General features: G+C 36.9%; 1 protein-coding gene across 3 annotated transcripts in view; it reads left to right on the forward strand.

Moving 5' to 3' along the window:
* Positions 1 to 13657, forward strand: part of ARHGAP19 (Rho GTPase activating protein 19) — a 46897-nt gene that overhangs the window by 15081 nt on the left and 18159 nt on the right. For all 3 annotated transcript variants that reach the window (XM_032491191.1, XM_032491189.1, XM_032491190.1), the window contains exons 2-6: positions 751 to 1016; positions 1931 to 2011; positions 2574 to 2783; positions 5494 to 5720; positions 7303 to 7389. In XM_032491191.1, coding sequence (XP_032347082.1) covers positions 751 to 1016; positions 1931 to 2011; positions 2574 to 2783; positions 5494 to 5720; positions 7303 to 7389 — 871 coding nt within the window. The remainder of the gene's footprint in view (positions 1 to 750; positions 1017 to 1930; positions 2012 to 2573; positions 2784 to 5493; positions 5721 to 7302; positions 7390 to 13657) is intronic.

Below are 13657 nucleotides of genomic sequence, written 5' to 3' on the forward strand. Positions count from 1 at the left end.
TTTCCCTTCTAGTGAAGACTTTTTGTTTATGAGGAATGGAATTCTAGGGCACCTGGCTCAGCTGAAGGGAACTGATTATAAGGAAACCCCTGCCTGTGTAGGGACCCAAGAGCTAAAGAATGCTAAGGATAGAGTAAATGTCTTCAAAATGTCTACTATACTATTTAGATAGAGTTTTAGCTCTTCAGTAGTCATTCTTATTTTCACGTGGTTACTGTGGCATTTGAGACTAGCCTGAATGTGGTACTATCAGCAGTTGATCACTGGATGGGAAATACTGTGTAGTGCTGGCTGTATTCCTAAGAAGGCCTTAATTTAATGGTTACCCATTGCTGTGTTAGGGGGAAGAGCTGTGAGTCTGATGTTTTACAAGATCAGGGCAATAGTTCAGGGTTTGACTGTTTTAATAAGGAAACGTGGTCTATGTGACTATTAGACTTGGGAGGCTGTAAGGATCTTATCTTCCTATAGTATATGCCTAAAATTAAGAGGCAAATTCAGATCATATCATAGAGGCTATCTGGTGTGTTTTCTTTAAACTAAATTTCTAAGTATCTAGGTGGGTATAACCTAAACGGCAACAAGCCCAAACTGTCTTCTTTTGTGCCGTCAGCAGATTGAAGATGAGGTTTTCAAAAGACTGATATATAGATTAGCTCACAGAAAGAATGGATAATTGTATGGCTGAGAGGGCATGAAAAACATACAAAAATGATCCTCCCAAGGATTCTTCTGTTTCATGTTTTTTAGTGATGCCATCTGCAATTTTGTTATCTGCAATGACTCTTCTCTTCGAAGTCAGCCCATTATCTTCAATCCTGACTTTTTTGTGGAGAAACTCCGACATGAGAAACCTGAAGTGTTCACTGAGTTGGTGGTCAGCAATATCACAAGGCTCATTGATCTACCTGGAACTGAACTGGCTCAGCTGATGGGAGAAGTGGACCTTAAGTTGCCTGGTGGGGCTGGCCCCGCATCAGGATTCTTCCGGTCGCTAATGTCTCTCAAGCGAAAAGGTAGGGAAGACATGTCTGTGAAGCAGGGGAAAGCTTCGGCTGCTCCCTGGACTTCGCTCTTAATATCTGCACGTTTGTGGAGGAATTCCTATTACTATAAAGCATTTTTTAATTTACATGAGTAGTAAAACCTTAGGTAATATTAATAAAAATTATAAAAACAATCTAGATAAACTAAAGCATATGTATCAGTCCCCAAGAGATGACATTAGTTTAGGTAGTTATCCGGGGCACCTTGATTTTCATGCCCTATTAATACTATACTAAAATAATATGAAAAAAACAAAGTTACACAGCTGGTAAGTATAGTAAAGAAAGTCTGAACATTTTTAATTTCAGTAGTTCTCAAATGTTTTCATTCCAGGAATGCCTTGATAAGGCAAATAACTGAATTATCCAAAAAAACCTTACCAGAAATGTTATTATTAATATATTAATATATAATGTTATGATTATTAGCACTGCTTTTGATAAGATATTAGAGAGGTACTATTTTGTTTTATTAAATATAAGGAAATCCTGAAGGTAGCAAAAAAGGTTAAACACTATCACAGATTGGACCTTATACCAACTGTAGTGGATAATCTGCCATGCTCTGACAATCATGGGTCTAAGGTTTATTTTTTATTTGTTTTTAAATTAAACATCAACATGCTAGGTATTATTACTTAAATAAGAAGGTGGTCTTTGCCTTCAAGGAACTTACCTACCATCAAAAATTAAACTTGCAAAGAGTTGATTGAGAGTTGTTCCAACTGCATTTCCTGGTATACTTCCAACTCTAAGGTTTTTGTTTACTGACCCCATGAAAATATTTGCTGAACTGTAACATAGGATGCTTGAGGGGTATGCTGATTTTATACTATTTGTGGAAAATATAGCCTTGTCCTATTGTATGTTTTTTTTTTTTCCAGAAAAAGGAGTAGTATTTGGATCCCCACTGACAGAGGAAGGCATTGCCCAGATATACCAGCTGATTGAATATCTACACAAAAGTAAGAGTACTTGAAATTTTGTCATTCTTTGTTAATGAAAAATTGTCAGTTTTCTATTGAGAGCTAACATTCTTGAGTTAGTAGGTGACAATTAGCCATCATCAGCTCAGAGACTCGAAACTCATTTTAGGCTGCAAAATTGTTTACAGGAGCAACAGAGCTCCACAGATGAACTCAGCCCCTCCAAACAAAGTCTGGGATGACCCAAGGGAAGGAGCCTTCAGGGAGATTTGGCTTTTCTTCCAACTTATTTCTCAAGCCCATTCTCACCATTAAGGTTAAATTCAGTCTCCAAATGTGCCTCAGGAGGTTGAATGACTCCTGGGTGGACCATCTCTCAGTCTGGGAGATCTCCAGGTGCTCAGGGATGTTCAGATATGTCTCCTCAGGGGCCAGTAGGTTCTAAACTACTCTGGGAAAAAAGGCAAAAACCTGCTTCAAGGTCTTTGTAAAGGGTCTTTCAAGTACAATATAGTCTTTTAGATGACTTGTTTTAATCATAATTGCTCTTTTTGTTTCCTTTTTCATGTCCTTTTTTTCTCCCATGCTGAATTTCTCCCAGACTTGCGAGTAGAGGGTTTGTTCAGAGTACCAGGGAATAGTGTCCGACAGCAGATTTTAAGGGATGCTCTCAATAATGGAATGGATATCGACTTGGAATCAGGGGAGTTTCACTCAAATGATGTTGCCACATTGCTGAAGATGTTTCTAGGAGAGTTACCTGAGCCCCTGCTAACACATAAACATTTCCATGTACACCTCAAAATTGCTGGTAAGTATAGGAGGTGAGAAGGAGATGTAAATACATTTCTTTCAATTTAGTAAAATCATCTGGAATATTCTGTTGTTTGTAACCCACAGCAATGCTTCTGCTAATATTGGTTAAGACTTAATGTTATTTCTGGGCTCTCTGAGTACTCATAAGTATTGATAGTTAAGTTTGATTTAGTCAGTTTTTTTTTTTTTTGTTGAATAAATTTCTTTGAATATAAAGTCTAGGTTTTATTTATTTTTGTATTCCTGATGGATCCTAGCATTGTGCTTTGAACATTTTAGTTGTTTAATAATTGTATGCTTTCCACTGGATTGATTGACATACCTGAATCAAAGGTCACAGGTTTGATATGTTTGACTTGGTTTGGGGCTTTTGGTAAGTACTATTATGCCTCAATTGAGATCATCTCTATTCTTGGAAAATTGCTTTTAAAAATAACTTTAGGAACCTTTACCCTGAAAGTAACCCTTAGCCTGCACCTAGACATAGACATTCGCCTAGCCCTGAACCCGCTCCTAACCCTAACCATGAACCTAGCCCTATTCCTGAAATTAGCTCTAAACTTGCACTGAGCCCTAACCCTGCAACTAGACCTAATCCTCAACCTAACCCTAAACCTGCACCTAGCCCTAACCTTGCACCTAGACCTAACCCTGAATCTAGCCCTAACCCTGAAACTAACCCTGACCCTGATCCTAGCCCTAACCCTGAATCTGGCCCTAACCCTGAACCTAGTCCTAACCCTTAATCAAGCCCTAAACATGATCCTAGACCTAACACTGAACCTAGCCCTAACCCTTAACCTAGCTCTAACCCTTAATCAAGTCCTAAAAAAAAAAAAAAACTTTAGGGAGGGAAGTGGTAGAACACATGCTTAGCATGCAGGAGGTCCTGGGTTCAAACCCCAGTACCTCCATTAAAAAAAAAAAAAAAAAAGAAAGAAAAGAAAAATAATTTTATTTGTTTTCTAAATAGGCAAAAAATTCACATGGATTAAAATTCAAAAGGTTCAGAGAGTATACAGTGAAAAGCCTCTCTACCACCTCTGTTCCTCAGCACTCAGTCTTTCTTCCCAGAGGGAAGCAGTGCTATTGATTTCTAATGTATTCTTCCAGAGATATTTTAGGCACTTACAAAACACTTACATGTATTCCTTTCCTCTTTTTATGTATAGGTAGGGTATTATACACATGGTTCTGTTGTTTGATTTTTTTCATTTAATGTATCTTGGAGAATGTTCCATTTTCAGCTCATAAATAGTTTTCTCATTCTCCTTTATGCCTGTGCGGTAGGGAATTCATTCTGAAACTGCATAGCTGTTATGCTGCTGTAGGCTCTGAGTGCACACAGCATCAGCATCCGTACGTATTTACTTAGTTTTCTACCCTGGAGCCTTTTCCTCTTGCTTCTAATTTTAAGGAAAATAAATAGAAGATTTTTTTCTTTCAAATAAGTTTTACTACTTAAAAAAAACCCTAGTTTTGAATTTATAAATTCTGACAAGATTAGATTTTTTTTTTAGCACTTTCAGGAACAATTTAGATGATACAAATGAAGAAATAGTAGAATGTTATACAACTTTACAGTTACTTTGTGGAGAAATAAAGTCGTTGGATCTTTGAAAAAGATATGAAAAATATTGATATGTTCTTTTTAGAAGGGTTAACATGAAGAATGCTTGTTCTGTTTGTTTTCCCATTGAATTAATTTAGTGCGATATCTGAAACCCCCCCTCCACCACCCCATGATTCACTGTTCTTTGAGATCATATTGAGGTGTGGCACAGGTGTAGTATGATACACCTTGCTGACAACTGGAAGGGATTTTGGTTTTCAGTTTCATAATAACAGAGAATAGTTTCTAGAAATATTACCTGTCTTTCCTAAACTTGAGATTATTATTGAAGTTAAACTGCTTCAACAACACACTGTAATCATTTTCAGGTCTATATAAATTATACCCAAATGGTTTTCAGTGTCTTTTGAAATTCTGATTATCCAGGGGACTGTTTTTATTGATAACCTATGTAGCCTGTTAGTGAAGGAACAATGATTCTGACTCCATGAGCAACTGGCTGGATCATCCCGTCGTAAGGGCATAATTCACTCTCATATTTTTTTTAGCAGTAAAATATCTTAATGAAGGAGGTAGCATTATTAAAAGTATATACGGATATTTTTTCATTTCTCTTGGGTATATATCTAGGAATGGAATTTTTAAGTCATATGGTTAACTCTGTGTTTAACTCTTCGAGGAATTACCAAAATGTTTTATAGAGTGGTTACACTGTTTTACATTCTCACCAGCAATGTAGGAGGGTTTAATTTTCTCAACATTCTTGCCAACACTTGTTATTGTCAGTCTTTTTGACAGCCATACTATTGGTTATGAAGTAGTATCTCATTGTGGTTTTGATTTACATTTCCCTGATAGCTAGTGATACTGAGTATATACATGCTTACTGGCCATTTGTGTATCTTCTTTGGAGGAATGCTTATTTAAATCTTTGCCCATTTTTGATTGGGTTTTTGTCTTTTTATTGTTGAATTGTATGGATATTATTTTGTTGTTGTATTTTGCTATAATCTGTTTATGCCTGATTCTTTTTTTTTTCTTTCTTTGATTGGAGAATAATGAATAGTAGAAACATTTATTTTTCTTGCTTGTATTTTCTCCTTCCTTTTCAATCATCTCTTTCGTCCTCAAGATTTGATGCAGTTTGATGATAAAGGAAACAAGACCAATGTACCAGATAAGCAGCGGCAAATTGAGGCTCTTCAGTTGCTCTTCCTCATTCTCCCTCCACCTAATCGTAACTTGCTGAAGTTATTGCTTGATCTCCTGTACCAGACAGCAAAGAAACAAGACAAGAATAAGATGTCTGCCTATAACCTTGCCCTTATGTTTGCACCCCATGTCTTGTGGCCAAAAAATGTGAGTGTTGAGGGGAAAAGGAAAGACTGCTTGGTTTTCTTGGGCTGGGCCTCATCCTATGGCTGTACCTTGGTGAGGTTATCAAGGGTCCAAGGTCTAGTCTTCAGCTATATGAGGTTAGGAACTTACTTTATTAGTTCATTTAAGAGTTATTAAACCTGAGGGAGCCAGTTCCTGTTAACCTCACTTATAAATCAATCTCTGATAAACCTGAATGGCAATTTATTAGTGGAAAATTATAGCTACTAAATGAACTAGAGTTCATTTTGGCTGGTCAGTGTGAATTCCTTCTTAACATTAAAGCCTTCTTGGAAAACCAATTTGATTTCTGAAGATTGAATGATATAAATTTAGAGTAGAGCTTTCCAATTTTATAGGATGTCACTGAGCTTTTAGATAAGATGACACACAGAGCAGTCCTGCTTTGTCCTAACTTTCCTATATACTGTAGATGCTCTCCTTAGATAAAGCTGAATGTGCTTCTTACTACTGAGACCGTGGCCTTCTCAGTGACTTACATAAGAAGTAAATTATCTAAAGTCTTTTGAACTAATTCTTGACCTGGAAGCACATAGCTTCATATTCCTGTCCATTCATAATATAGGTTTTACTGTATGTTGGATTGGGAGTCAGGAAACTTGGGTTGGAATTTGCAAACCAGCTGTTTCCTGTGTCCTTTACCCCTTCTATGCTTAGGCTCTTCCTCTGTAAACTGGGCATAAAAGTACCTTCCCCACTTCCTTGAAATAGGGTGTAGTGACTTAAAAAAGATTTGGGGGTTATAGGAAGTGAGAAAAGGAAGGTAAAGGAAAGAGGTTGTGTGGAACATTTTGCCTAATAAGTAACAAATGAAAAATAATATAAAGCTTTGGGCCAGGGAGAGTTCTGCCCAGAAAAAGTTTGATGGGGAGAGGTGTGAGAAGAAAGGGACACAACAACATTTGTCCATGTTAAGGAGATAAAGCCTCATCATAAAAAAAATTTTAGAACCAGCTAACAGATTTTAAAAAAGGAGTGAGTGATCTATAACTATAAAGAGAAATCTTGGTACAAGCAAACATTAAGCAACAAAGGTGCACGTTGAGGATGAATGCTTTGGGATGGTAGAGATGCTGAATTGCTTAAAAAAGAGGCAGGAGAAACAAAAGAGTCACCTTTGGTATTAATTAGTAGTGACAGTCCTCTTTTGTCTTTGGAGAAACTCCAATTTCTTTGGAGAGTAATGTCCTTGGTGGTTGGTACAGACTGTTCTTCCTGCCCCTTTTCCCAGGCTACATATTCTTAAGCAATTCTGCAAGCATGTCTAATTCTCAGGCAGAATTAGGAAGTGAAGATTGGTTCTCAAGGATTTCCTGGGCACTTCTGGGACAGATGGTTCTTCCTGTATTATATCATTTCCACTGGAAACCTGCTGAACGAAAAAGCCTTTCCAGAATTAAACATTGTGTCAGACTCACCTTTCTTAGGGATAAAAAGTATCATATGTTTGAAAGAATAAGCTTATTGGTAAGTAAATGGGAACATCTTCCTTCTACTTTCCAGCTCTTAACCTCCGTTTTTTGGTTTCTTTTTCTCTGAATAGGTCACTGCAAATGACCTTCAAGAGAATATCACAAAGTTAAACAATGGGATGGCTTTTATGATTAAACACTCCCAGAAACTTTTTAAGGTAGGTAATGAAGGGGATTTGGGTAGTAACAGGACAAGGAGGGTGGAGCAAGGTGGGATCCTGAAAGGATTATAAAGATGACTAGATAAGAAAGGCCCTGACTAGGAATGGAAATCAGATTGGACAGTGGTAAAACTCAGAGGGAACAACCACGGTGGGGAAGAATGAGGAGGTACCTGGAAGCTGAGTGGGGCTCCACCCCCTGGGTAATTGGCTCCACCCTCTTGAGTCATCCTTCCTTTTTCATGAAAGGCAGTAGATGTTGGAAGTGATGGCGTTTTATCCTGCCTGCTTCCTGCCAGTAGAATTTTGACGGCCTTCTTTCATTTTGTATTCATTGTCCTTTTTAGTACAAACTAGCTGTGTTTCTGCCAATATAATTTTCTCAATAACTTTGTGGGTCTTCTGTGGGTTTTATTGAGATTCATTCAATTAGAAGATAAATTTGAAGATAAACCCTTCTTTTCCTTGGTCTCCTGCTGAGAAGGCTGAGGGATAATACCTTTAAGCTTCCTAGAAGCCCTCTGGTTGGGTTGAAAAGATCTGGGAGACACACATAACTATCTTGAAAGGGCCCTTTGTGTGACTGAATATTCTGACCTCTTGATGTTTCTAAAATTTTAGCAAAAGGTTTCAGTCCCATCTTTGGCCTTTTCTTTAGCACACACTTTCCTGATGGTGAATTTCTTAATTTTAGCATCTTTTGCCATCTGGAAAAGTTGAGAATTTTTAAGACCATTCAGTTCTGGTTCCTTTTTTTGTCTTTCTTCAGGGTTTTTTGTTTGTTTGTTTGTTTTTTGTTTTTTTAATTGTGGTAAAATACATATGACAACATTTACCGTATGTATATAGGCCAGTGGCATTAATTACATTCATATTGTTATGCAAACCATCACCACCATCATCTCCAGAACTCTTTTCATCTTGCAAAACTGAAACTCTATAACCATTAAATAATATCTCCCCATTCACCCCTCCCCCTTAGCCCTGGCAACCACTGTTGTGGGACACAACATGGCTGGTGTTTGGGCCAGTGACATGGGTTGGTAAAAGAATTTACCAAAGACAGAGGATGAGAACAGAAAAGGAGTTTATTAGGTTATGCTGTAGACAACAGTGGGCCACACAGACAAGAGGCGCCTTTATGAGCACCAAGGGCCAGTTGTTGGGGTGTTTTATAAGGTAGGGTCAAAGGTGCCTGATCAGTTTGTGCACAAGGCTCTGACTGATGGTAGATGAGGTAAGAAGTTTAGGGTCCATGAAGGGCAGTGGGGTTTATGACTCTGATAAGGTGGGCTGAAACAAACTAGCCTCAGCTATTGTGAGATTAGGCATTACCGAGGGCTATTAGTTTGTTAGGGGAAACATGCCCAGTAAAGAATGTACTCCATCTATTGAGGGATCTGAGACCTAGAAATGAGGGTTCTTGGACTTTGAAGGACGTCACTTGGCCTCACAACCACCATTCTACTTTCTGTCTCTATGATTTTGGCTACTTTAATTACTTTATAGAAGTGGAGTCATATAGTATTGATCTTCTTGTGACTGGCTTATTTTGTTTAACATAATGTTTTTAAGCTCCATCCATGTTGTAGCATTTGTCAGAATTTCCTTCCTTTTTAAGGCTGACATTTCATTCATTGTGTATATCTCATTTTGTTTATCCATTCATCTGCTGAGGATGCTTGGGTTGCCTCCCTGGTTAGCTTTTGTAAATAATGCTGCTTTGAACATGGGTGTACAACTATCTCTTCTAGACTCTGGTTTTGGGTATATAGTTGGCTCTCTGTATCTGTGGGTTTTGTATCCACAGATTCAACCAATGGCAGATTGAAAATATCTAGAAAAAACAAAAGTTGAATTTGGCATACACCAGCAACTACTTACCTATTCATTTACATTGTATTTTCAACTATTTACATAGCATTTACATTGTATTAGGTATTATAAGTAATCTACAGATGATTTCAGGTATATGAAAAAAGAAAGAAGAGAAGGAGGATGGGTATAGTGCAGTGGTAGAGCACTTGCTTAGCTTGCATGAGGTCCTGAGTTCAATCCTCAGTACATTCATTAAAAAAAAAAAAAAGAGAATAAAGTGTATTAGAGAATGTGTGTAGATTATGTGCAAATACTATGCCATTTTATATAATCACTTGAGTATCTGTGGATTTTGGTATCCATCGGGCAATCCTGGAACCAGTACCCCTTAGACACTGAGGTATGACTATACCCAGTAGTGGAATTACTGGAACATAGGGTAATTTGAACAGAAATGCATACTGTTTTCCATAGTGGCTCTACCATTTTACCATTTTACATACACAAGGGTTTCCATTTCTTTGCATCCTTGCCAACACTTATTACTTTGTTTGAGTGTTTTTGGTTTTTTTTTTTTTTTTTTTGATAATAACTATGCTAGTGGATTGAGGTGATATCTCATTGGAGTTTTGATTTGCATTTCCCTAATGACTACTGACTGTCTTTGATTTCTTTTTCTTGGCTGGTCTCTGGCTAGTTTCAGTTTCTTTTTGTTTAATAGTTTTTCCCTCAGTTGTCTCTTATATTATAGCAGCTAGATTCTTCAAGGCCAGCAAGAGAGTCTCTCTAGTGTATATTATAATCCAATGTATATCATATATTTATATATATATCATAAATTAATCATGATTATGCCATCCCATCACTTTAGCCATATAGTGTAACCTAATCAACACAAGATTAATATTCAGTCACTAATATTCTGTTGGTCAGAAACCACAAGTCCCATTCATGTTCAGGAAGAGGGAATTACGCAGAATGTGAACATGGAGGTCACCCTAGGATTTATCCACTATAGGCTGGTAAGTGATCCAGAGTCCAGAGTTTAGAAGTGAAAGATCAGAATCTTTAGCTTAGTAGGCTCGAAAACAATGGATCAGGGCTGTATCAGGGGCTTAGGTGCCCAAGTCAAAGATTATGGTTAGTTAGAGGTCAAGATCTAGGTAAATGAATTAGATCAGTAGACATAAGACAACAGGAGAAAGAATGGCTTTTAATGATGAATGAAGATCTTTCAAACCAGTTCTTTGTATACTTCCCATTTAGGGGAAGAACTAGTTCCAAAGCATAGATTTATGGGAATAAGTTGAGAAGTTGTGAGTATGGAGAATGAGGCAGTTACCTGATAGTAATTGTGAGTCAAAATGGGGAATTTCTAGGTGCAGTTACTAGTAGAACTCTCCTTCTTTTGAGTTCTCTTATGACTATGATACGGGGTTAACTTTTCACCACCACAAGCTGAAAGAGAGGAGGGTCTCAGAGATCTCATTGCATCTCATGGTTTCTAGCTTTTCCATCTTCTGATCTGTTTATCTGTGGAGCCTTCTCTCTTGCCCATTGTCCAGTGTACATAATTCATATAAATGATGAAGTTGTACTTCACCATGAAGGATTTTTTTAAAGTGACTTAAAACAACACAAATTTATTATCTTACAGTTTTGTAGGTCAGAAGTCTGACAGGAGTCTCACTGGGTTAAAATTAAGGTGTTGGCAGGGATGCCTTCCTTTCTGGATGTTCTATGAGAGAAACTGTTTACTTACCTTTTCCAATTTCTAGAGCTTGCATACATTCTTTGGCCCATAGTCCCCTTCCTCCATCTTCAAGGCTAGACATGTTGTATTTCTCTGACCATTCTTCCATAGTCATATTTCCTTCTGACCACAGCTAGGAAGGGTTCTCTGCTTTTAAGGACCCATATAACTATATTGGACTGGCCTGGATAACCTAGGATGCTCTCTCCATTGCAAAGTGTTTAACTTAATCACACTAGCAAAGTCCATTTTACTATGTCAGATAACAAACATATCACTGTGGGAGATTTTTAGAATACAAGTTGTATGAACCTTAGAGAGAAAACATGAGTGCAGTCTCCTAGATGTAATTCAGCTTGGTACAGTTCTAATTATTAGATTCTTTCAAACATTCTCTATTTTTGCTCTTCCTTTCTCTTCTATAGATTGCTATTTCTGCTCCTCATCCTTCAGATTTTGATTCTTGTTTGCTATTTACCTGTTTCCAGGCTAGGGTGAGCACTGTTTGAGCCTCTGTTGATCTCTAAAGGAGACAGAGTGTTTTCTTTTGAGATTTATTTTGGTGTTAGGAGTCTTCTCTTTAGATCTGGAGCAGAGCTGTTGTACTGTGGGCACCTGCTTCACCACTTTTGCTGATTAGGCTCTTCCCTGAGCTTTTCCCCTGCATGAAAGATGGTTGATTGGTCTGTGTGTTCTGGACTTACTCTGAGTCCTGTTTTACCCCATGCTTGTTCTCCTTGTGCTTTGTTGTGTCTTCTTCTTGTCCTCAGGCTTCCTTGAGTGGACTTTTCAGCTCCTAATCCTTAGATTCTATGTTGCCTCATTCCGTGTTCTTTGTATTTTTTTCCTTAAAATTCTTAACTATTTATAGTTATCTCCTCTACTATTATCAGTCCATCTGACCCAGTCTAGTTTTATCTTTCCTCAACAGGAGTCACCACTTCTTTTCCTAGGGAACTATGACATATATACATGTTAATTCCCATTTTATGTGGGAAGCCCTTTTGTTGTTTCCCTGTGAACTGTAAAATACCTCAGACCCTCAGATTGTCATTTAAACCCATCTGCTTCTGGTTCTCTTTCTGAGTATCCATCTCTTCAGCTCATAGTATCTTTCAAGGGCAGAATTTTTTTTTTAATGAAATTATAAAATAGGTGGTGTAGGCTCTGTCATATTCTTGTCTGGAGTAAATTTCCTTTAGCTCTGCTTTATAGTTTACCAAGGTAAAAATTAAACTGTAGATAGCATAATGTCTTTGTCACGAGACTCTTTTTTTTAAAAACTTCATTATGAAGTGAAACATTTATGTCTCAGATTCAACAGATGTCACCGTTTGCCATATTTGCTTTATCTCTGTATATTCATGCTTTCTTTCTTTTTTTTTTTTTTGGCTGAACCAATGACATCATTATAGTTCGCTCTTAAATACTTAAGCATGCATCCCCTAAGGATATGAATATTCTCCTTATAGTCATAGAACCATTATCATATCTAAGAAAACTTATAAGAATTTCTTATTAGCTAATTTCAGTTCATATTCAAATTTCCCTAGTTGTCCTAAGAATGTATTCATAGCTGCTTTTTTTTTAAAAACATAATCAGTGTTTGTGTATTGCTTTTGATTATGTCACTTTAATCTGAAACAATCACTGCCTTTTTTCTTCATGTCTTTGAATTATTGAAGCATTCAGACCTATTGTGTTATAGAATATTCCACATTCTAAATTTGTCTTATTGTTTTCTCAAGATTGTTTAACTTGTTCCTCTGTCCTTTTGTATGTAGTTCCTATAAAACAGCAAGTTAGGTCTAGAGGCTTGCTTAGATTCAAATTAAGCATTTTTGGCAAAGATTCATGGGTGATGTTTATGTACATCATATTGCATCACATTAGGAGGCACAGAATGTCACACTGTCTTACTCTCAGTGATGCTAATTTTGCTAACTGCCACATCTCTCCATTGTAAAGTTACATTTTTCCTATTGCGGTTAGTAACCTGCAGAGTAATTACCTAATAGTTTTAGCATCCATTGATAATCATGCTGGAATCTGTAATTATATGGGGTATTATAGGATAGCAATTTTCTAATTTTATTATCTAATCTTTATTAGCTGACTTTCTTCTTTGGAGAAGAGCTTTGCTTCTCTCTCTTATTCTCTTTTTTTATGAGTATCTCTGTAGATAGACTCATGGATTTTAGTAATTCAAAGTGTTAGTCAATTTCAGTTGTTAATTTTGATATTCAGATTGTCTCCAGTTTGACCAGTGGTAACCCTTGCAAGCTGCTTCCTGCTGTGTCTTTTTGACAGGATTCCATTAGTATTTGAGTGTTTCCATCCTGGCATTAATGTTCCCAGTTCACTTTGAACTTGCTCTGCCCTGGGCCTAGAATCAATTATTTTCTTCAGAGTCCTTGTTTCTTTGACTGACACTAGGTATATGTATTCAATGTTTCTGGGATGTCACTGCTTCTAGGCTGTTTGAGGGCAAGGAAGTAGATTAAAAATTTTTGAAAAGAAATCATTAGTTCATATTAATATTTCCAATTCAGATTTAACATTGCAGAGCTTTTTCTTGACTTCTAGTACTTTATATTTGTATAAATATAAAGAAATAAATTTTATATTGCAAATTTCAGATTTTAATAGCATTTATATGTTATTTGCTTTATCCTATAATAGACATAAATTAGT

This window comes from Camelus ferus, chromosome 11 (genome assembly GCF_009834535.1).
Source record: "Camelus ferus isolate YT-003-E chromosome 11, BCGSAC_Cfer_1.0, whole genome shotgun sequence".
Classification (NCBI taxonomy): Eukaryota; Metazoa; Chordata; class Mammalia; order Artiodactyla; family Camelidae; genus Camelus; species Camelus ferus.